This window comes from Plasmodium gonderi, assembly GCF_002157705.1.
Source record: "Plasmodium gonderi DNA, contig: Chr12, whole genome shotgun sequence".
NCBI lineage: Eukaryota > Apicomplexa > Aconoidasida > Haemosporida > Plasmodiidae > Plasmodium > Plasmodium gonderi.
The window spans coordinates 2139264-2162059 of record NW_021628937.1 but is presented as its reverse complement, the minus strand read 5'-3'; the positions used below and the strand labels follow the sequence as shown (position 1 = coordinate 2162059).

The 22796-nt window shown below is 27.2% G+C and overlaps 6 protein-coding genes across 6 annotated transcripts; 2 read left to right on the top strand and 4 right to left on the bottom strand.

Moving 5' to 3' along the window:
* Positions 1 to 694: 694 nt before the first annotated feature.
* PGO_124440 (hypothetical protein, conserved) lies at positions 695 to 6630 on the bottom strand (the record flags this gene model as incomplete). Its single annotated transcript, XM_028689234.1, has 15 exons — positions 695 to 715; positions 836 to 976; positions 1091 to 1174; positions 1391 to 1510; positions 1768 to 1977; positions 2144 to 2212; positions 2477 to 2686; positions 2957 to 3073; positions 3191 to 3319; positions 3502 to 3595; positions 3701 to 3868; positions 4014 to 4196; positions 4338 to 4444; positions 4657 to 6087; positions 6598 to 6630. The coding sequence occupies 15 exons, from the start codon at positions 6628 to 6630 to the stop codon at positions 695 to 697; spliced, it is 3117 nt and encodes a 1038-aa protein (XP_028545035.1).
* A 2411-nt stretch (positions 6631 to 9041) lies between these two features.
* On the bottom strand, positions 9042 to 11144 carry PGO_124430 (YL1 nuclear protein; the record flags this gene model as incomplete). Its single annotated transcript, XM_028689233.1, has 1 exon — positions 9042 to 11144. The coding sequence occupies one exon, from the start codon at positions 11142 to 11144 to the stop codon at positions 9042 to 9044; it is 2103 nt and encodes a 700-aa protein (XP_028545034.1).
* A 1160-nt stretch (positions 11145 to 12304) lies between these two features.
* On the top strand, positions 12305 to 14746 carry PGO_124420 (hypothetical protein, conserved; the record flags this gene model as incomplete). The annotated part of the gene is made up of 1 exon (XM_028689232.1): positions 12305 to 14746. One exon carries the CDS (start codon positions 12305 to 12307, stop codon positions 14744 to 14746), a length of 2442 nt encoding a protein of 813 aa, XP_028545033.1.
* Positions 14747 to 15010: 264 nt separating this feature from the next.
* Positions 15011 to 16501, bottom strand: PGO_124410 (hypothetical protein, conserved; the record flags this gene model as incomplete). The annotated part of the gene is made up of 2 exons (XM_028689231.1): positions 15011 to 16014; positions 16450 to 16501. The coding sequence occupies 2 exons, from the start codon at positions 16499 to 16501 to the stop codon at positions 15011 to 15013; spliced, it is 1056 nt and encodes a 351-aa protein (XP_028545032.1).
* Positions 16502 to 18027: 1526 nt separating this feature from the next.
* On the top strand, positions 18028 to 20916 carry PGO_124400 (hypothetical protein, conserved; the record flags this gene model as incomplete). The annotated part of the gene is made up of 2 exons (XM_028689230.1): positions 18028 to 20210; positions 20502 to 20916. 2 exons carry the CDS (start codon positions 18028 to 18030, stop codon positions 20914 to 20916), a joined length of 2598 nt encoding a protein of 865 aa, XP_028545031.1.
* Positions 20917 to 20992: 76 nt separating this feature from the next.
* On the bottom strand, positions 20993 to 22663 carry PGO_124390 (hypothetical protein, conserved; the record flags this gene model as incomplete). The annotated part of the gene is made up of 5 exons (XM_028689229.1): positions 20993 to 21028; positions 21166 to 21290; positions 21396 to 21455; positions 21675 to 21767; positions 22573 to 22663. 5 exons carry the CDS (start codon positions 22661 to 22663, stop codon positions 20993 to 20995), a joined length of 405 nt encoding a protein of 134 aa, XP_028545030.1.
* Positions 22664 to 22796: the final 133 nt, after the last annotated feature.

Genomic DNA, 22796 nt, shown 5'->3' with positions numbered 1-22796 from the left:
TATATACACATGTATATATATATGCATAAAATATATACATGTTTATGAATGGTAAAATTAAATTTTCCACAGTTCATGCATTTGGAACAAAATGATTGTGGATACATAAACAATATTTAAAAAATACCATATCGTTTAAAAAAAAAAAAAAAAAAAAAAAAAAAAAAAAATATATATATATAACAAAAAATGGTAATATAGGTAGATACAATATGCGCCTTTAGAACGTATATATAGGAAAAATAAGAGATTAATTATTCCACGGCTGAAAAATGTAAATTTAAACAGTATAAAACAAGGTCATATTCAAATATAGGTAAAAATAAGAAAAAACTAAAAAAAGCCTACAACTCAAATATTTAACAAAATTTAAAAAACAAAAACTAAAAAGTAAAAAACAAAAAAATAAAACTTTTCATGCACATATTTTTATGATCTTATATAGGACAAGAAAAAAGAAATAAAAATTAGTGATCTGGGAAGAACTACCCTCAAAAGGATGATAAAAAAAAAAATCACACAAAATATAGTCAAATAAGCAAACTAATTAAGTTATTCTTAACAAAATGTTTGAATATTTTTATAATTAATAGAAGAATTTTTTTTTTTTTATGCTGTTGTATAACAAAGTGAAGTAAATTGAAATGAGAGAAAAAAAAACATATCACTTCCTAGTGGTTGTGTCCCTTCATTTTTACTTTGTATCTGAAACAGACTGCAAAAATGATAAGAAAAAAAAGAAAAAAGGGAAAAAAAAATGTGAAACAGAAGAATTTGTACAACAATGTCTACTGAACTATTAAGTCGTTTATAATAAGGTAAAATATATAATTACATGAAAAGGCTGCAAGGTCACTTCTTCGATATTGATAAGCTGCTTTATGAAATACTCAGCACTAACATATTTCGTTTTTTTATTTTCGCAAACAAAGTCAATCAAATTGCGAATTTTTCCATGTGGCCACTGTAAATTTAGCTATAAAAAAAAAAAAGTGTTCAAAAAATAAAGATAAAACGAAACTCTTACATTTGATTGAATAGAATATGTGAAACGTTTTTTAAACAATCAAGAGTTTTCCTCATTTCTTACTTCTCCTAAGATTTTTTTTAAGCTGTTCACATCAATGGATGATAGTGAATTCCATGGAATTCCGTATACTTCTTCAAATAGGGACTGCAGTATCACGGATAGTGGTGTAAGGAATGTTTAATTGAGTAGATGAACGAGTGTGACAAATTAAAAATGAACTTACACAAAAATAATACATCGTGTTTATTTTTGCTCTGTTTTTTGTTCCGCTCACTATTCAGTTTTTTTTTTTTTTTTTTTCCTTTTTCCTTTTATGTTGATGATTTTTTGTCCACTTCAGGCTCATTTTTGCTTTTTTACCTGTACTGCATTAATATCCAAAAGTTCCACCAAAATTTGCTTCACTATAATAATGAGGACGAAAAACTCTTCTTGGTTTAGACCATTTTTATTGTTTCTGTCGAACACTTCCAGGAATTCCTATAAGGAGTGGTTTAATATTCAAAAAAAAAAAAAAAAAAAAAGATGATGGAAGAGACAAGGGAAAGCGCAATACGAGAATGCTCAATGTAAAATAGTGATTTAATCATTCATATCACTACTCGTGCCTAGATTCATGCTACTATACACAACACGTATCTCAGCAAAAGTATTAATTTGTAGCCCATCTTTAGGCACGTCATTACAAAAATATAACTGGAAATTTTATTTCATATATATAAACCGTGTAATGTTACCTTAATATCACTTTCCGAGGTCAAGTTAATTCCTTGTGATTTCAAAAATTTCAAAATTTTCGCTGAGTCAATTATTCCTCTATTTTCTTCATCTAATCCTATCCATATACTAAACATTTTTTCCTGTATATTTGACGGCACTGTGCTTGATTTTATGAGCAACTGCCTCCAAAATACTTCTCCTCCCTCTTTCAACGCATGCAACGTTGACTAAAAATGGGAAATAAATAAAACATATATATGACCCTCCGTAGAAAAAAAAAAAAAAACATGGTATAACAAACGATAAAATGTACCAGACAAAATAAAAAATAATAAAATCTACAAATTATTGTATACACATGTTTAAAAAAACGCAAAATTGTACGAGAAATACCTTTATTTTTATAGCATCAATAAATTCTGATATTCTCTTAATATTGTCAGACCTTTCAAATTCCCACACCTGCCAAAGGGGGAAACATGTAATATTATATGATTTTATCAATCTGTCTATTTTATGTCCACCATTACGTTAATTTTATTTTATTTCGTTTTGTTTTGTTTTATTTATTTTATTTTTTATTATTTATTTTGTTTTGTTTTATTTATTTTGTTTTGTTTTATTTATTTTGTTTTGTTTTATTTATTTTATTTTTTATTATTTATTTTATTTTTTATTATTTTTTCTTCTTTCCCCCCCCTCTTATTTCCACGCAAGCTTGTTTACCTTTTCCAGCAATTTGGTATCAATTAAATATCCCGTCTTGCTAACCATAATATTGTAATAAATGATATGCTTGAGTATGGTCAAAAAAAGAAATATGCACACACAAATAGCTAAACTTCCGTAGCTGTACAACTGGAGCCATGTAATATTGTCTACCCTTAATAAAAATATCCAACATGACAATATTATCAAGAAACAAAAACACAGTGTCTAAAATGGGGGAAAGGAAAAAAGTAAATAAATAAGTAAAAAATATAAAGTAAAAAATAAAAAATACAACAACATAAAATCATGAACAAATCTTAATTAAAAAACATAAATAACTATATTAGAAAAAAAATAAATAAATAAATAAAATAAATATATAACAGTGAAGAATTTTCAAACGTTAATAATAATCTCACTCCTTAGTTTTAAATTTAAAAAAAAAATATATGAATATTCGTAACAATAGGTAATATTATTGCTCTTGGTACTTACTTGAAAAATAAAATTAATTAGGCTGGGACCGTTACCCCAAAAAAAAAATAGTTGCTCATGCTTGTTAGGGAAAGTTGTTTTGTACAAAAAATAGTTTATTGCTGAGGGGTATACAGACTGAAAAATAAAAAAAAAAATATATATAGGTAAGGTGTAACTAGCTAATTAGTGTAAACAATAGACATTAGATATATAAATGTGTATATTTATATATATTTTTTTTTTTCTTTTTACCTGTTGCTTTAACAGTTTATAGTAGGGTGTAATATCTCTTTTGTTCTGTTCGCATGCTTCGATGTGATATCTGTTTAGTAAGTACTTTGAAATATCTCTTGGTAATAGTTTTCTGTCTATTTTATACAACTGTAAAAATAATATATATAAAACGTGTAATTAGTAGTGTTCCTAGAGGTGAGAATAAATAACAAAATGAAGAACTACAACTGAGTAGTTATTATTCTCGCTATTTCTATATATGCGTATGAATACATGTTTGCTTGCACAAAGATTCTGTATTCTCTGTAATCTATAAAATATTCTATTACGTATAGGAACATGAGGAGCAAGCCCATAATACAAATGAAGGAGAGGAAATTTAGAAAAATAACTTCCGCTTTCAGTCTTATGTTAAAAAATGGCCTATATATAAAATGAAGCAAATGAGAAAGACATAATTTTGCCATTTAGGATAAGTGTTAACTATTACATCTTCTGCGATTTTTCTATTTCTATTATTTTTTATACCTTAAAGAAATGCATGCAAACACTAAAAATAGGATAACTGCATTGGGAATTTTTATTAGTTTGACGTTGTATTTCAATAAGCATGCTCTCATATATTCATAGTAGTAATATCCATTCGGATCTAGACCTGGAATACTTATGGCATCTACATTTTCAGAAAAATCGTATCTACAAGATAGATGAGAAAAATAGGTAATATTTTAAAATGAATACACGTATCTAAAGGGGAAATTTTAATGTGCATTCTTTATGCAGCTTTTACATGTTTTCTTATGGTATTTTTTCTACGTTTCTATTCTAATGAATAACTTACCTGTGTGCTAAATACTTAGAGTTCCTTGCATGTCTAAGGAAAAAAAAAAAATTCTTAAAACATCCTTTCCTCGACTCCTTCATTTCCTTGACTACATTTGAAATATCGCAATTGTCAGCTTCAGAAAACCACTTTAATATTCTCCTTGTCACAAAGTGTATGTTTATTATAAATAAGGAATAGCTGCAAAAAATAAAAAAAAAAAATCAATTTGTCACATGTGTACAATTATTTATATCCAGAAAACCTTTGTTATCTGAGAAGGGATCAACCGTGTTCAGGCATAATCCTCATGCACGTTCGCACAATTTGTTCTTAACTTACCATATTAGAAAGTTCATCGAAATGAAAAGTATTTTCTCGAATATGATCTCTAACAGTGGTTCCACGTTATGCAAAACTTCATCAACGTTTCTTTGTCTTGGTAGGATCTAACATGGCAAAGTGAAGAAACCAGGACATACACATCCGCAGGGGATGTTACACATTGGTGCATATATTTTTATTTCACTTCTCCTCATATTTCGTTAGGCATTATGAGGACATTTACACATGTGTATGAATATTTACAAACACACTTGTATACGCATGTCAGTTTTGCAATATACGTGCATTTTTACTTTGATCCATTTTTCTCACTTACGTCGCTGAAAATTATTTCATCAAGCGCTTCTGCAACATTGGACTGAAGAATTCCCCATATTGTGAGGTTAATTATGGTAATTAGGGATATTTGTCTAAAAGCTGTGTTTAGCAAGTCCTTTCTAAATTGATCTTTTGAATTTCTCACTCTTTTTTCAATATAATAGACTATATTTTGTATAAGTAAACTAAAGAATAACGTGAATAATATTATAAATAAAAAGGCGCAATTTTTTTTATTTTCATAATTCCATAACGTTTTCTTTGCTTCTTCATCAACACTACAAAATTCTGGACCAAAAGATTCATAATTGCAATCCTTTACTATTAACTTATCATGCTCAAATTTTTCATGTATATTTGATTTTATTCCTAACATATTTTTCATGTATTTTACTAAATCGTTTACTTCAAAAAATTCTTTAATTTTATTTCTCCTCAAATTAATATTGGTTTTTTCTGAATTACTTTTTTCAGGGAAAAAAGAAAATGATTCCTGTATATAATTACTTCCTTTTTCTTCTTTATTTTTTGTCAATGACGATTTCATTTCTTGATTTTTTTCTACGTTATTGTCTGTTCCATTGTTTGTGTCTTCTCTGTGATGTCCTACTTGGTCTTTTTCATTTTTTATTTCCTCCTTCCCTGTTTTCGGACTTTCATCATGTTCATCTGGCCGTGCATGCTCTGATCCATTAGAAGAGAAGTAATGTTTCAACGATTTCACCTTTTCCAAAAACTTTACACTTTGCAGTACATTATTCAATTTGGCATTATCAATGCGCTTAATCCTTTCCTCTTCTTTTTCTTCATCTTTTTCTTCATCTTCTTCTTCCTCTTCTTTAGGATTTGAAGCATTATTTATATGATCATGTTTCTTTACGAATTTGTCTACTCGAACATTTTCTTTCGCTTGAAGGTCAGTTTGTTTTTGTGTTGCTTTGTTTTTATTAACCTGATCATTCGTCATTCCTCTTCCATCATAGGTCTGTGTATTCACATTTGTAAGTTTGTCTGATTTTTCTGGAACAATAATATCCTTATTGATTTCACCTGCATTGCTCATGTCATTTTTTTCTTTTTCATTATGTTTTTTTTCTTTTCCTTCTATAGTGGTAACATTTTGTTCATTGTCTTTTTGGTTATTCATAATGTTGCCAATGAAATTACCTGAATTAGCAGCTTTATATATTTTTCTTAATTTTTTTTCTTCTCGCCATTTTTTTTTCATCTCTTTATCTATATTAGACTGAAAATACAACAGCTTTTTTAGTTTACTAATATCAAAGAGTTCGTCATTGTCTTCTAGCAGCAAACGGTTGTTCCATTTGTGACCACAGGTAATCCTTTTTTTTATACGTTCATTTTTGATGCAGCAATTTTTTTCAAAAATATTTTCTTTTAAAATGAATAAAGGATATATTACAGAAACCTGAGGGGTAAAAAAAAAAAAAAAAAAAAAAGAAAAAAAAGACAAAATGAATTAAACTGAATTTATTCCAATGGATTATACGTAGAAATGGAATAAAAATGAAGTAAAAAAGAAAAAAAAAAATACATATTGTACACTTGTTTTGTATGGATGAAAAGGAAAGGGGTGAATGTAGCACGCATAAAAAGGATTATCATTTGAAAATATTTTTACCAAATACAATAACTCATTAGCACACCTGTGCATATATATTCAAGTTTAGTTAGAAAAAACAACATTATAGATTGGATCTATCCATGTGCATAGGACGTTATATTTTTATGCATAAATGGAGAAATATCCCATTGGATAAATTATATACATTTCTTAGGCACATATATAGGGATGCACACTCACACATGTATATACATGTTTGAACACTGTTCAAATTATCTGTGATAAAAACTGTTCTTTATTCCTTATTTTTTTTTTTTTTTTTATCATTTTTCTTTTTCTTTTTTTCTAACGAACACATAACAAAATTAGGAGGTGGGACATTAACATATTCTGGGGGTCCTGTAGGAAGGGGAGGAGAAAAGGGGAAATGTGACAAAACAAGCATTTTTATTTTTTTCGAAATAAATAAAACTCTACAACCATTTCATGCATTAAATCTTCATTTTTTCTTATAGGAATTTCATTTGAGATTTTCCACTCTACTTTTATCAGCATGTTCATTTGTTTTATTTCGCTTCATTTCATTATTTTGCTATTGTTTTTTTTTTTTTTTTTTTTTTTTTTTTTTTTTTTCTCTTTTTTCTTCCTCAAAATGGTACATTACTATATTTTAACCTTAAAAATGAGAATGTCTTGTAATTGTGAAGTCAGTTACCATCTATATTCTACCTTGAAAACTTATAAAAATTTACATGTTTCTTTCTTTTTTCTTTCTTTTTCTTTTATATAAATTTCTTAAAAATGTTGACAAAAAAGCTATATAACAAATCAACAAAATTATGCTATTGGGAAATCATCACACAGTTGTATCAATGAAATAAACTATTCTGTCTTTTTAAATCTACGTTGCTACATTAATAAAACATCTTTATATTTGTACTTCCAATTTGAGTGATGTTCTTCTATTTTACTGCAGTTATCGATAATTTATATTTACAACACACCTTTTATTAAAATTTGTGGTAAATTTTTTTATTTTCACCTATTATGTATGTTTTTATTTTTCTCAATTGCCTTTCTTTTATATATATTCAAATTTTTTTATTCTAAATAAGCAGGTGCAAAAAAGTAGTAAAAATAAAATAAAATAACTGAATTACCTTAGAAAAGTTATATGCTACATACATATATATGTATGTGTGTAGTATAACTAATGTATCGTTATTCATTATTTTACTTTTTTTTTTTTTTTTTTTTTTTTTTTTTTCTTTCGAAAAATAATTTCTAAATCTGAATCACTATTTGGATAACATGCAGTTTATGAAATCTGGGTGGCAGTGCAAACGCAAACGCTGAGAAGTAATAACAAATAACAACATTAATCAATCTCAATGTCTGATAGTGTCCACTGGTTACGTTAACTAGTAGTAGTGAACACTTGCGACAAATGAAAATAATAAACATTTGAACTGACAACTGTGCCCTGTTATTTGTACCCACTCGCGTATTTTCTAGAAGAAAATGTAGGCAAGCAGGTGCACAATAATAAGTTGCAACACAAAAGTGAAAAAAAAAAAAAAAAAAAAACAGAGAAAAATAAAGCAAATAATTTTTTTTTTTTTTTTTTTTTTTTTAATATACAAAAAATAATGTAACAGTTTTATTTGTAACAATTGTTCATGTAACGTTAAGCGATTTTAAAATGTATTTAGAAAATGAGTTTGAAACAATATAAGTTTGTCTTCTAACATTTTTTTGAAATATTTTCTGCAACATGTTTATTATTGTACAGTTACATATTCTCCCAAGCATACGAATATAATTCTTTTTATTTTTTATGAGCCGAGTTAATTTTTTTTTTTTCCCCCCCTTGCTTTTTTGTTTAGTCTTATGATATCCTTTTTGTTTGCACTTTTTCTTAAAATGTAGGATCAGGGATGTGATTAAATAAATGGGTAACTTTTTTTCTATACGAATGTTCTCAAAATAAACTATTACCCAAAAATGGTTATTTTATATTTTCCCCATTTTGTGTATTACATTTTCAGTACATTTTTTTTTTTAATACTTGCTTGAGCATTTCCCTTTTTAAGGGTTTCACTTTTAGCTGATAATTTTCTAAAAAAAAGAGACGCACTTTTTTGTCCCACCGTCATAATAGAACATTAAAAAGAACAGTATATGAGGATATACAATGATGGGTAAAACTACCATGTTTTCCTATGCATCCGAATAATTAATTAGTTTTTTTTTTTTTTTTTTTTTTTTTTTTTATAAGAAGGTTTATTGTTGCTGTGTACTGTTGGGTGTGGAAAAATATTTATTATACTAAAAAAAAATAATAATAAATAAAATTAATTAAATCTGATAAGAGAACTACCGGAAGGGGGCAATGAATAGATGTATATGCATATATATGTATATACATATTTTTGTGTACTTCATTTTCATGCAAAAGAGAGACTCGTGTAGGTAGCAATGTACCATGGGTATCGGTGAAATTTCATCCTTTATCGTTGACCATTTGGTAAAAAAAAAAAAAAAAATCAATAAAAAAACGGGAACGGAAAATGGCTAACGTCAAAATTATAAAAGAGAAAACTAAAATGGGACTTATATTACTGCATATTTGTCAACCTATTGTATGATATTTAGTATTGGAATAACAAGTACAATATATGAAATATGATAACAATTCTAAGAATTACGTATAAAGGGTGTAGTTAGACACTTCAAACGATATACATTAGATGCTAATAGATGTTAAACTCACATGTATGCGTATGATATCAAGTCCATTAAAAATTGTCGAAAACTGTATTTTTCATATTTTCTCCTATTTCATTTAACTTGTTATCAAAAAGGTCAAGCATCCTGGAGACCTGGTCGTTGATGTCATCATATGTTTCTTTGTGATAATTAAATCGTAATAATTTAAACGCTTCTGAATTATTAAAATATTTTTGGGTTAGTGGATCAAAATACTTTCCTTCTAAATTGGTAATTGCACATAAGTTATTTTTATTTTTAACTCTTTCTAAATGTTCCACATTATTGTTATAATTACTATACATATTTAATTCGTTCAAATCAGTAACAATATATATTTGTCTTTCTTCTGTGTCTGTCTTAATTTTTTTTTGTTTTTTTTTGTTTAATACTTTCTGGATATTTCCATTTATGGATTTTGTATTATTTTTATTCCCTTGTGTCCCAAAATTTATTTCATCATTTTCATTTAAATATTCTATGTGTAAATCTTCGCATTTATCTAAATTGTCCAGATCATCCAGATTATCCAACTGAACTGGTTGAAACGGTTGTTTTTTGTTTGAATTTTCAATTTCTACTTTTTTATTTGTGCAAACATCATCTTCGTTTTCAGTCATAACATTACCATTATCATCGTTTTTTTTTTTTTGGCTCATATCGCTTATGTTATCAGATGATACATCATCGTTGGGCACATGCTTTTCTTCCTTAGGAACTATTTCTTTCATTTTAAATAATTCATCAGCTTGATTTATGCCGTTATTACTTTTTATAACATCATTGTTGTTGTTCATGCAACTTTGAGACATATTAATGTTGTTTAGAGGGTCGTATAAAAGATTTCCTTCTACGCTAGTATTGGCTAGTTGTGATGAATAATTCACGTAATATGAATCGATTTCATACTTCAAATTTTCGTTTGATGGAAATGCATTGTCTTTTGAATAAGAATAACTAATAAAAACATTTTTCGGTCTATGATATAAAATTTTTTTGCTTTCTATATATTTTTTTTTATCCTCTTCCCATGCTTGTAATTCTAAAAGTGATTGCAAATTGTACTGCTCAGTTATTTTTGCTTCTTCTAATCTTTCTTCTCTTGTCATTTCTCTTTGCATACGTTTTTTGTTTGTTCTATTTTCGTAAAATTTTTTAAAACGATTTTCCTTTTTAATTCTTCTCAATTCAGAAAGCTTTTGAATTTGCTCTGTCTTTTGTCTTGTAGTGTTTCTTGTAGATCTATTTAATACCATATATGAAATTTCAGCTTGCTTCTGTTTTTTTAACATTCTTTCATTTTTTAATTTATTTTCATCCTTTTTCCTTGTCGCTTTATTATCCCCAACATGTTGATGTGTTCCATATTTCATACCAATTCTTTTTCTATCATAGTACTTTGCCTTTTTCATTAATTTATGTCTTAATGCATTATTATGTGTTTGTTTTTTTAATTTTTCTAAATAGGAATACATTTTTTTTTTCTTTTTTTTTTCTTCTTCATCATATAATTCGTTCCTCTCCGCTTCATCTTCGTCTTCATCTTCTTCATCGTCTATACCATCATCGTCAAAATCAGAATCGGTAATATCTATATATTCTTCTTCCCCTTCTGAATTTACATATTCTTCGTCTATTTCTTCTTCTTCCCAAATGCTATCATTCCAAAATTTTTCATCTTTTTCCAAATCTTCCCCAATTAGTTTTTTTAGGTTTTTTCCTCTATTCTTTCGTTGCGGCATCTCAAGTGCTATACCGTAATTTTTCAGCTCGTAATCTTCGTCCTCTTCTTCATCTTCGTCCTCTTCTTCCTCTTCCTCTTCGTCTTCTTCTTCTTCTTCTTCTTCTTCTTCCTCTTCGTCTTCTCCTTCATCCTCTTCGTTTTCTCCTTCATCCTCTTCTTCGTCCTCTCCTTCATCCTCTTCTTCGTCCTCTTCTAGGTCTTCTCCTTCATCCTCTCCTTCATCCTCCTCTTCCTCATCTGCTTCCACTTCTCCCCTTGTGTGTTCTTCATCTTCAGCCTCTTCCAGTTCCTCCTCTTCAACACTGTCGATGAAGCTTTCATCCGATTCTCTCACAATATCTTGGCATTTAGTTCTTCTTTTACTCCCACAGGATTTCCCTTTCCTCATTTCGTAACATGTATATATGTTTAGGATATATTTCTATTTTATTACTATTATTATTGTTATTTCTTTTTTGATGGTCCTAAACTTTTCCTTAACTCATGTAGAACTTTATCACTTAAGATGCATCTAAACAAATTTGTGTATTTTTAAAAAAAAATAGGACTCTTCTTTTTGTTGTTAAATTTTGTAAATTAATTAGTTTACCTTTTAAGTAATTCATTCCGGGATGCCTTTCCCTATGAACACACATTTCTTATTCTTTACCATGTAATTTAACTGAATTATCATTTTCCTGCTCCCTACATGCATACGGGTACCTAAACATGTTTTAGTTTTTTTGTGCCTTCGAATTATAATGCAAGTCAAATTCTTTATTACTTTTTTGTTTTGTGAAATTAGTTTTTTTTTTTTTTTTTTTTTTTTTTTTTTTTTTTTTTCCCTCTCACTTAAATTTTGTTTTTTATTTTTCAGAATTTTTTTTTTTTTTTTATAAGTCTCTCTCTTAAATATTGCTTTTATTTTTCAGAATTTCTTTTTTTTTTTTTTTTTTTTTTTTTTTTTTTTTTTTTTTTTTTTTTTTTTTTTTTTTTTTTTTTTTTTTTTTTTTTTTTTTTTTTTTTTTTTTTTTTTTTTTTTTTTTTTTTTTGGTATTCTTATATTATGAATCTTGTAAGTCTTATTCATGCTTCTTTGTGCTAATTTTTCGTTCTTACACTTTTTATATTACATATTTTGTGTTTTTTCCTCCCTATAATATAATACCGCAAATATAATCTAAAAATATCAGAGAATCAATCCCTCTCCTTTTCCCCCTCTGAGTTACACATAACAGTGGGGACAAGTTTGGAAAAATAATAATATGTACACTCTTAAAGGAGAAATAAAATATGTATGAAGGCATGTTGAAATTATGTAAAATTTGCTAGTGAATAAAATTAGGTTTATAATAATTTACAAGCAAAAAAAAAAAAAAAAAAAAGAAACATAATCAGGATTTCATTAAGGGTGAAAAAAGTACAGGATATTATTTTCTTTTTTTTCGCTAGATTTGGCATATCCTTTTGTAAGTTCTAAATTTAGAGTTCATACTTGTTCTCATGAATTGGGAAAAAAAAAAAAAAAATTCTCATTAACCATAGACACAATATATATATGTATATATTATGAAAATTGTACATTTTCAAATAAATGGAGAAACTTACTTAGAAGCAATAATGTCCTTTCTACAAAAAAACCAACGAGTTAACACACAATCGGTTTTTACCAATGCTCTTGGTTCACTTTATAAAAATGAAAAGAGAAATTATTTCATAGTATGTCCGACTCAGGAACACACATCAAAAGGGTGTGAACAGAAAGAGGAAACAGCATGTATAAATTATAAAAAAGATATAAAAGACACCACTTTACAGAATATCAAATTAAGTGTATGTGAAAAGGCAAAAAAACAAGTATCAATACATAACAATACTAATATGTGTAAGGAAGTAAAGGAAAAATGGATTAAGGAAAGTTTGAAAAAATATAATTTATTTAACGTTTATCTTGATAAAATAAAAAAATCAACAAGAGAGAAAAAAAAAAATAAAATAATTAATATAAATAGTGTTATACATTACGATGAATATGTTCATATGTTCGATATAAATTCGTTACTAATACATGCAAAGGACAAATTGAGGGCATATAAAAAGAAAAGGCAAATATCCATGAATAATAACTTTTTCATCCATTTTTTGAAAATATTTATTCGGCTTAACATCATTTTAAATGATTTCTTTTCTTGTCATGGTGAAATAAAATTTAGGGAATGTTACACAAGCATTTTTAACAAATACTTGAAAAATATTCCGCTTTCCCATAAGAAAACACAACAAAAAATATATGACCAAACTTTTTTTATAAATGTTTTACAATTAGTAAAGATATTTAATCAAATCCATTTTTTTAAGACATTAAAAAGTATAAATATTTCGTATGTATTGAACAATTTAACCTTAACTGTTGCGAATGAAAGAGGGTCTATTTATAAACAGGAAGAATCAAACTTTTCTAAAAGTATAGACTATCATAAATTATTTTATGAATATATGACCAACGATTGTGATGAAAATGTAGACAAAGAAAAATTTAATACCCCAGGAAAATCGAATTTTATGGACAATTTAAACATATTCGGTAACAAATTAGAGGACTTAAATGATATAGATGATGCAAAAAGTTTTTTTTTCTATAAAAAGGAGAAAATAAAAAAAAATTCCCTACATTCAGGGGGAGAAGAAAATGTGTATTTGCTTCGGCACGATATAAATAAGAAATCGGACAATTTGCACAAAGAACATTTGAATAATTCACAAGAAGGAAGAAATGAACTGCATAATACACAAGTATGTGAAAATGAACTGAGGGTTTCCAATGACAAAAAAGTACATGACCATTTGAATAAAAATAATGATTTGTTATACTACTTGAGCCTGACTAGAGGATTTAGCTATATATTAAAGAGTTTAATAAAACATCTAGATGACGATGGAGTGGTAAGATTATTTATTCATTGCTCCAACCTGTTCGACAGGATGTGTACTGATAAGGAGGTATTATCATTGTACACAAAAATGTATGAGCGCATTAAAAAAATGAAAAATATTTCAAATAAAAATCTTGCATATATTTTGAGTGCATGCAACAACTACTTTTTAAAAGAAGAAAATATAGACCTATTAAAACATTTAAAAAAAGACATACTGTGTAATAGGACGAACTTAAAGAATAACGCCAAAAAATATTTGAATATATGTAATATAACTCCATCCCATTTAGAAAATATTATTTATACATTTTCAAAGAATAAGTTGAAAGAAAAAGAGCTTTTCATATTGTTTAGCGAAATTGTAAAAGAAAAATGTCATGGGTTCTCATGTATAACTACTATAAACATATTAAACAGCTATACCATTCTGAATTATGAATCATTAATATTTGATTTTCTTTATGCAAAAATAAAGAGTTTTGATTTAATATCTTTTATGATGTGTAAGGGGAGAAATGTGATTAAGCTCATAAATACATTACTACTAATTGAGCATCGGAATTTCGAAAGGTGCCACAACAACAGATCAACTCAGAGTGCTGCTCCTGCAATAGATAAAACAGGGGGAAATAATAGCAAAAGGAATGCATTAACGGATATAGAAGTTTATGTAACTCTCATTTCTTCTCTAATATATGAGTTAAAAACGTTTAAAGGGGAAAATTCCTATGGAAGCAGAAATAGTGATGACTGTGGTTATCTCTCCAAGCTCAACAATTGTGGTTACATAGATGAACAATCCATTCTGAGCATTTATAAAAAAATGCTGAGACTGCAAATAATTTCCTTGCAAAGCAAACCCGACTGGACTTTATTGAAGAACATATTTAGAAGGAATTATGACCAACTAAACATAGAACAATTCGACAGTTTTTTTGTTTTTTCATTTATTAACTTTAATTTAAACAAAATAAATTTTCATAAATTATTATTTACATTATTAACATATAATAATTTAATTCATAGAGCAAAATTTTCAAATAATTATAAACAAACAAAAAAAAAATTTATCTAATAAATGGTATATTATTTTATTTTATTTTAATTATTTTTTTTTTTTTTTTTCTTTTTCCCCACCTTACCATTTTATATTTTGCACATGTACAAATATTTTACATGTGTGTAACGCGTAAACATAATAACAAATATTTAACTTAAAAAAATAAATAAATTTTTTAACTACTGTGCAAAATGTATTTTTTTTTAATTAGGTAAAAAAAAAAAAAAAAAAAAAAATAGTGTATAAAAAAAAATTAAAATAATGAACAAACTTTGTAGGCTACCCATCTATTTCGAAATATTTATTTAGATATTTGGCGTAATCCTCTTCCTCGTCACTTGAATAAAACTTATAATCACTGAAATTATTTTCAGCATTATTAGTATCGATATTGTTATAATTGCTATCGAAATTGTTGTTATTGTTAAAACCTGTTTCTTTTTCCCCTACTTGGTTATATTCTGAGTTGTCCACAGGAATTTTAGCGTAGTCGGAACTAGTTGATGCGTCTATATTTAGACCCTCGCCACCGTGGTTTATGATGTTTTCATTATTCCAACAGAAAGGAGTTTTAGCATTGAACACTTTATTTTTATAGTTTTCCACTAGTTTTATAAATGTATTTGCTTTACTGGATTTATAGTCTAATTTAATTAGATCGATGACACCGTTGATAAACCATGGGTATGTTTCTTTTTTTACCAAATCGTCTATATTCAGCTGTTCACATTTATCGAATTTGTGGTACTTGTTAATTAATAATTCCATCAAATAATTTTTATTATTATACAGAAATCTTATTTTGTCATCTTTGCTCAAAATGTTATCTACCTCTAGATTATACTGATCTGCATTGTTAATAGTACTGTCAATTTTTATGTGCTTAAATTTACAAGATGGGTTGTAACAAGAATTGTATATTACATTGTTACGACAAAAGAAAAGATTATAGTCGTGTGAAAATATACAATTTTCTTTTCCACATGTCCCTTTAACTAAAAATTTACATAGCTTGGATATTTTATATATTGGTGTAACATCATGTGAGTATGTACAATTTTCATTATGCATACATTTTCCTTTTCTAAAAAAAAATTTACATATTTCTCTTTTTTGTAGAACTTTATTGTCTTCACACAACTCTGTTAGTTTGTTTGCTTTTTTGTTCTTTGTTCCTACAATTTTCTTGTTCGCTTCTACTGACGCACTTTTTCTCTTTTTCTTTTTTTTTTTTTTTTTTTTATTTTTTTTCTTGACAAGCAATGGGCTTTTCGTTACATTTCCTAGAAAAAAAGAAAAGAAAAGTTACAGCAAAGGCCAAAGGTGTAAATGTGGAAGAATAACGGACGATGCAAAAAGAATGGGGATTTTAAAAAATCACATAGTCTCGAAAAAATGAAGAGTAATATAAAGTGGCAGTGCTGTTTGCAAGAGTTCACAGTTCCTTGCAAAAGATCAAACATGGTATAATATGCTACACGTTAATATTGTGACATATTCGGACGTCTACATATGTCCTATATAGTTCCATAAACATGAGTTTTCGTATGAAGGCTTATGTGCTTAATGTAAAAATGAAAAAAAAACAAAAAAAAAAAAAAAAAAAAAACATTTAAAAAATATATACACATATCATAAAATCATCATTAAGCAAAAAGTGTTCACGAGTGTCGAAAATATGCCATAATGTTGCATGTAGTATTAAGGCCAGCGGTTACCCGTTAGGCTTGCTATTTTATCCAAAATATCTTGATCCTCTAATTTTTCCATTTTCTATCTTTTTTATTCCCTTTTGAAATATGTAGAAATAAAACAAAGGAACATGTCCTTCTATTTATAACAAGCCCTGGAGGTTCTTATTCATGCTAGGCTGTACATAATTTTGTTTTGGAAAAAGGTTATTTTGTTCTTTATTATTTCTGCAGATATGTTTTGTTTGACATTCTGTACATACTAAAAATATTGACATCTTTTTTTTTTTTTTTTCTTTTTTTTGTAAATTCCTGATACTTTTTGTTAACATAGTAAAAAGAAAAAAAAAAAAAAAAAAAAAAAAAACCACTTTTTCTCATTTCATTTTTGGGATATTTGCTATACACGCAAGCACGTAATAAAACATGCATACTTTTCTTTTAGAGAACACATTAACTTGAAATTTTTTGAACACTGCCCAGATTATAATCCCTTAGCACGATACCTCAAGCAAGATGGGGTTGGTATGCCATCCTGGGTTAACTAGTCATTTTAAATATAGCATTTTTTTTAATATTTTATTAGCACCTTTGGTTAACGTTTTATTAGCGTTTTGTTAACATTTCATCAATGTTTTATTTTATCATTTTGACAATTTGTTTTATTTTTTTTATCCTTGTGCTGGTGAAGCTACGAAAAATATGCTGTGATTATCATCACGTAAAACAAAATGAACTTCATCAAGGAAAAAAAATTAAAATAAAATTATAAATTGACGATATGTTTTGCCTTTGCAACCCCCATTGTAGATATACTATTAAATTGTTCCACATTTCTTAAACTAGGAAATTAAATGAAATTTTTTCAAAATTTTATTAAAAGAAATTTCTTGTCCCCTTTTTTTTTCTTTCTGTACGTAAAATTAGGAAAAGGAACTAACGCATAATGTCAAAACACATAAAAATATAAAAACTGCAAAATGTGGGTTCATTTCAATGCATTTTCAGAGAAAACATTTTTTTACAAAATGGAATGAATGGCATATAATTACGTTACCACAATTTTCACACCGATAAAAAATACAGTATGAATTATGACTAAATAATTCATAAAAAAAAATACTTTCTTTCAAAAAATGACGTCCAATTTTTTAAGTTTTCTCACATTATCTGCGCTTTTATAACATAAAAAGGTTTCCTCGTCCCCACGTGAAATTAACCACGAGTTAAATTGCTGATATTATATTATACTCCTTTGTCATTCTTCTTTTCTCTATCACATACCAAGGGTACCGCTTAAGACAAATCCATATGTATATATATATATATATATAAAGGAAAAAAAAAAAAATGTAGCCGCATATAGGTTTCAAGTGAAAAACACATATTCTTTCCGCATCCCTTACATCACAATGAATTACACAATATTATGTTGTCCTTTTATTTTATTTTATTTTTTTTTTAATTTAATTGATTTCACGTATTTTTTCTTAAGTTTGAATAAATAATAAATGGAGATAGGGCAAACATATTACTTCTTTAACATGTTTTCCTTTTAAATCACATAGTGCGAAAAAACAGGGTGATAAAATAAGGTGGCTCGAAATGAAAAAAAAAAATGATAATACTAAGAAATCTGTTGCAGACAAGGAAAAAGGTAATATAAAGAATGCAGCTAACGAAAATGAGAAAACGAAAAAAAAAAGAAAAAAGAAAAAAATAACAAACGATAAAATTGAAAATGAAAATAATGTCGAAATAACTGAAAAAAAGGATTTGTTAGACAACACAAAAATAAATGTCTATAACGAAAGTGATTTTATGTTAATAGCTAAAACACTTTCCTACATAGAGCAACAAAAGTACGAGATAGTAAATGGTTTATTAAAAAAATATTATGATGCAGATAAAAGAACACCCTTCTTTTACATTGACATAAGTACACACAAGTGTACACGTGACATGTTTTTCCCAATGTCTATAGAAGACAAAACAATATTTCATAAAAAATCAAACAAGTATTATGAAAATAGTTCCATATACTTCTACAATATTTTGAATAATAAATGCTTAAACACAATTTTTTATTCTTTGAAAGAATTTTTTAAAGATCATTCAATAGAACATTTTGAAAACTGTTGTGAAACAATGCAATTAACATACTTATCTTTTTTTATTTTGTTAACCAGTTGTTATTCACTAAGTAAAAACATAAAAAAATGTTGCATTGAAAATTTAAAAATTATTTTCAAGATAAAAACATATCTCTTTGAAAAGTATATAAAATATACAAATAAAAACATATTAAACAAACTTATACTGTTAAATAAGGTAGAAAACGGAAATACGAAAAATGCCTTTTTCATTTATGAAACAAAGATAATAAATGGCATAATAAATGATAAGAAAATAGAGTTCGAGAATATGACTATGCGTATAATTTCTTCTAACAATGTAGACAAACGATACCTCTTAAGTTTAGTAATCAAAACAAAATCGTACGAATATATTCATGATTTTCTTTTTCTTGATTTATTTAAAATTCACATTCTCTCGAGTCCATGTTTATCTGCAATATCAAGTACACACGATGTAAGCACTTCCTTTACACAGGTCAGGAACGACCATACCACCGTTCCCATTGCACTTTCCAGTGTAGCAAACACCTTTCCCCTTGAAGAAAAAGAAAATGCGTTTTCTTACGTATTCGAAATTGAAGTTCCTGCTGATATTTATACTAATCAGGAATTAGAAATATTTTATATCGACACTTATAATAAAGCGAATTGCGAGAATTTTTTTCCTGCAGAGGATTTGTATCAATGGGGTAAAATTGATTGCTGGAATGAAGCAAACGGAGAAGTTCCAAATGGAAAAGTTCCAAACCTAGAAGTGTCAAACGGAAGGATAGAAATAATGGAAATATTGCAGGGGGAGAGGGAAGGAGAAAATATTGACAATAGGATTGTCCAGGGTTTACACAGGAATGAAAAACAAACTTCCCAGAATTATACACAGAAATGGAATGAAAAAAATTGTAACGAAGAAATCATAGCTTGTTCAGAGAACAGCGTTAGCATAAATGTAGAAAATGAGTATAATGTTAAAATAAGAAATATATGCACGGGGAATAAAGAAGCAAGCTTACATGAGAGTACAAAAACAAAAACATGTGATGAAATAAATTTAGTGAGAGTACAAAATGAACAATTTACATTAAATGGTAAGACATACCTAAAATTTTATAGCAGTCGAATCAGCAATTATTACATCAGTTTGAATAGTATACAAAATTTTCCATATCTTCATTGGGGAATTAAATATTATCAAAATAATGTAGTTATCACATTAAAGAGCCAAAGGAATAAAGAATTTATTTTTCATATTAATAATGACGGTATAGAATTACAAGACAATGGAATAGGTGTTCTAAATGATCTCTATAATTGCACGTTAGATGTATATACCTTATTATTTTTAATGAAGAAAAAAGGAATTAACTTTTTTTTTACAAGTGTAGAAATGGAGAAAATGCAAAAACAGTACAATTATAATTTGAATAATGACAAAAACGCACAACTTTTAATTAATGATATTTTATTATGCTTTCGATTTATGACCTTTTATTCATCGCACGTCAGTTCTACGAATAAGATCGATGAGGGAAATTTGGAAAATAAAACCAATTTAAAGAAAATTGTTCATGTTCATATGATGGGAAACGAAGGGGAGTTGAAGATTCCACTTAATGATTCCCTATATGTGGAATATATGGATAATTTTTGTAGGTAAGCATACATGCTTCTCGAGGGAGGAGAGGTCCAGGTAGAAGAAACTGTATTATGTGCATTAAAATGATAACTCCATATTACACTCTTCACCAAACACACACACATTTAATCATCAACTGTCAAAATTTAAGCTTCATTGAAAAGCAATTAATTCATTGCATTGTATCGTCCCAATCAGCTCTTTTCCTTTCCCCTTTGATTTGTACATTTTGCGATTTGTCTTTCATTCGTTATTTTAATTATTAATTTATTCTTTTTTTTTCTCTCCCTTTACTTCGGTTCTTGTAGAATTGTCAAAATAGAAACGGAAGAAAACGAAATAAGATTCACGAAAAACTTGACAAAACATAAATCCATTCTGTTTTGCCTATTTGAGTTATGTCAGTTAATTAATTTAAATAATAATAAGGAAAAGACAAAGGTAACAGAAAACAATATGGACGAAAATAATGATGATGATAACAAAAATGACGTAATGAATTTTCAAAATTTCTTAATAAATATTTTTACACGTAATAATATTGAAAAAATTAAAGAAGTAATGAACGATGGGGATAACTTAAAAAAAAATTCTTTACAAGTATATTATGACGGAGCCTTTTCCGAAAATGAATACAACAATTTCCTTGAGTTCACTCCAATAGTGCATAATTTACAACTCTTTTTGGAGATAACCAGGATTGTATCAATTACTCGAATTTAACATAAAACATATATAGGTGTTCTCATACATGCTTCTGCACATAAGCACTATCATCCCATATACGGGGGAATTCAAGTTAAATAGAAATTTCAGCAGCCTTCAGAGCGTCCTTCTGTAAAGAAGAAGATAATGAATTAGGGTGTTTCTTAAAATGTATTTTTCAGGAAATATTAATTCGGGAGTCAATATACCATCAAACGTAAACACATAAACATATGCAATATATGTGCACTTTCTAAAAACTTTTACATAAGTATAAGGAGTTTCCGAGTTCAGCATCTTCACCCTTCTCTTGTGTTTCTTCGTCTTTTCGTGTTGTTTCTTTGCATCGTCATTTATAAAATAAATGTCACAAGCATAACATTTATGTTGTCCTAAAAAAAATGTCGACAATAATTTTTCTCTATTTTAATGTTCTACAGTAATTAAAAACAAAAATTTAATAATAATAATTTGTGCGCTTTCTTTTATTTTGTTACCGCCTCCTTTTTTGTCTTCATCGTAAGGAAGGTGTGGTTGGTTCAGATAGTCCTTATACACTACATATAAAAAAAAATAAATATCGACATGGAAAATATTTTCGTGGGAGTAGAGGTTGCATAATCAATAAGCAAGCATTTTTACCCATATGGGATATGTGTGCATACATATAAACAAGCATGGTTGTCATGTAGATTAATATGAATTTCCATTTTCATTATCCTCAGTATCCAAAAGGAAGTAACTCATAAAATGTGGCTCGTTTTCTATTATTATACCTTCATCATAGTCCCTTTTCCTTTTTCTCGTTTTCAGAATTTTACTTTTTATCGTGTTACGCGGATTTTTTTTTTTTCTAGTTGACAATGCCACTGGGTAATATAAAAAAAAAAAAAAAATAATTACATTAAAATAACTGTCTGAATGTATACATGTTAGTGTCCTGATGAATGTAAAACGTATGTGCGTTTAAAAATGGATTCACTTTTTCCTTCATAATTTTTAATTCTTACTTCTTTTATTTTATTTTATTTTTTTGCTATTATCCTTGTTTCCTGCTTTCTCAATTTAATCTATTCTTTTAAAGCTGTACATATCACAAGATATTAAATTCATAAATGTGCTTGTTTATGAAAAGGTACAAAAAGAAATTCTAAGATTGTAGGAAGTATTTTTTTTCTCAAAAAAATAGCACGTGCCTTTTACCTGTTCTACAGTTTGTTTTCCTTCACGATAAAATATATTTTATTTACAAAAAGAAGAAAAAAAAAAAAAAAAAAAAAAGGAAAAGAAAAAGAAAGTGTAATTAATAGAGCTACAAATTTTTTTTTTTTTTTTTTTTTTTTTGTAAAAAAGCATTTCATTTAAAATGTTCACTTAAATTTCGTCTATTATGAATATATACACTGAATTACTCTTTTTCCATTTCTTTTGTTCACTCATGGGGGTTTTCTTTTATGTAATTAGAATAATATATATTTCATCCCATTCGTATATATTTAACAAGGATATTATTCTGAAATTATTTATGCTTTATGCAGGCTTGTGTTCATGTAGTGGGCTTTCTCTTTTTTTTTATTATTTTTTTTTTTTTTTAGGGAAATGGATGATATTTTTATTTATATATAATATTTTTTTCTTTTCGAAAAAGAAATACAATTTAATGTCACTTTATACCGTTTTGTAATCTGTGCAGCTTTTTTTTAATTTCGTTTACATTATGTATACACCCGTTGCAGTTTTGCCTACAATTTATTACATCATACATTTTTACCTGCGTGAAAAATTAAAATTTTTGGCTTACAAACATGTAGCAATGGAGTTTTACGTTCTTACCACGAAAAAGTAGCAAAAGAACAAATAAAAAAAAAAAATACAAAGAAAATAATAAATAAATAAAT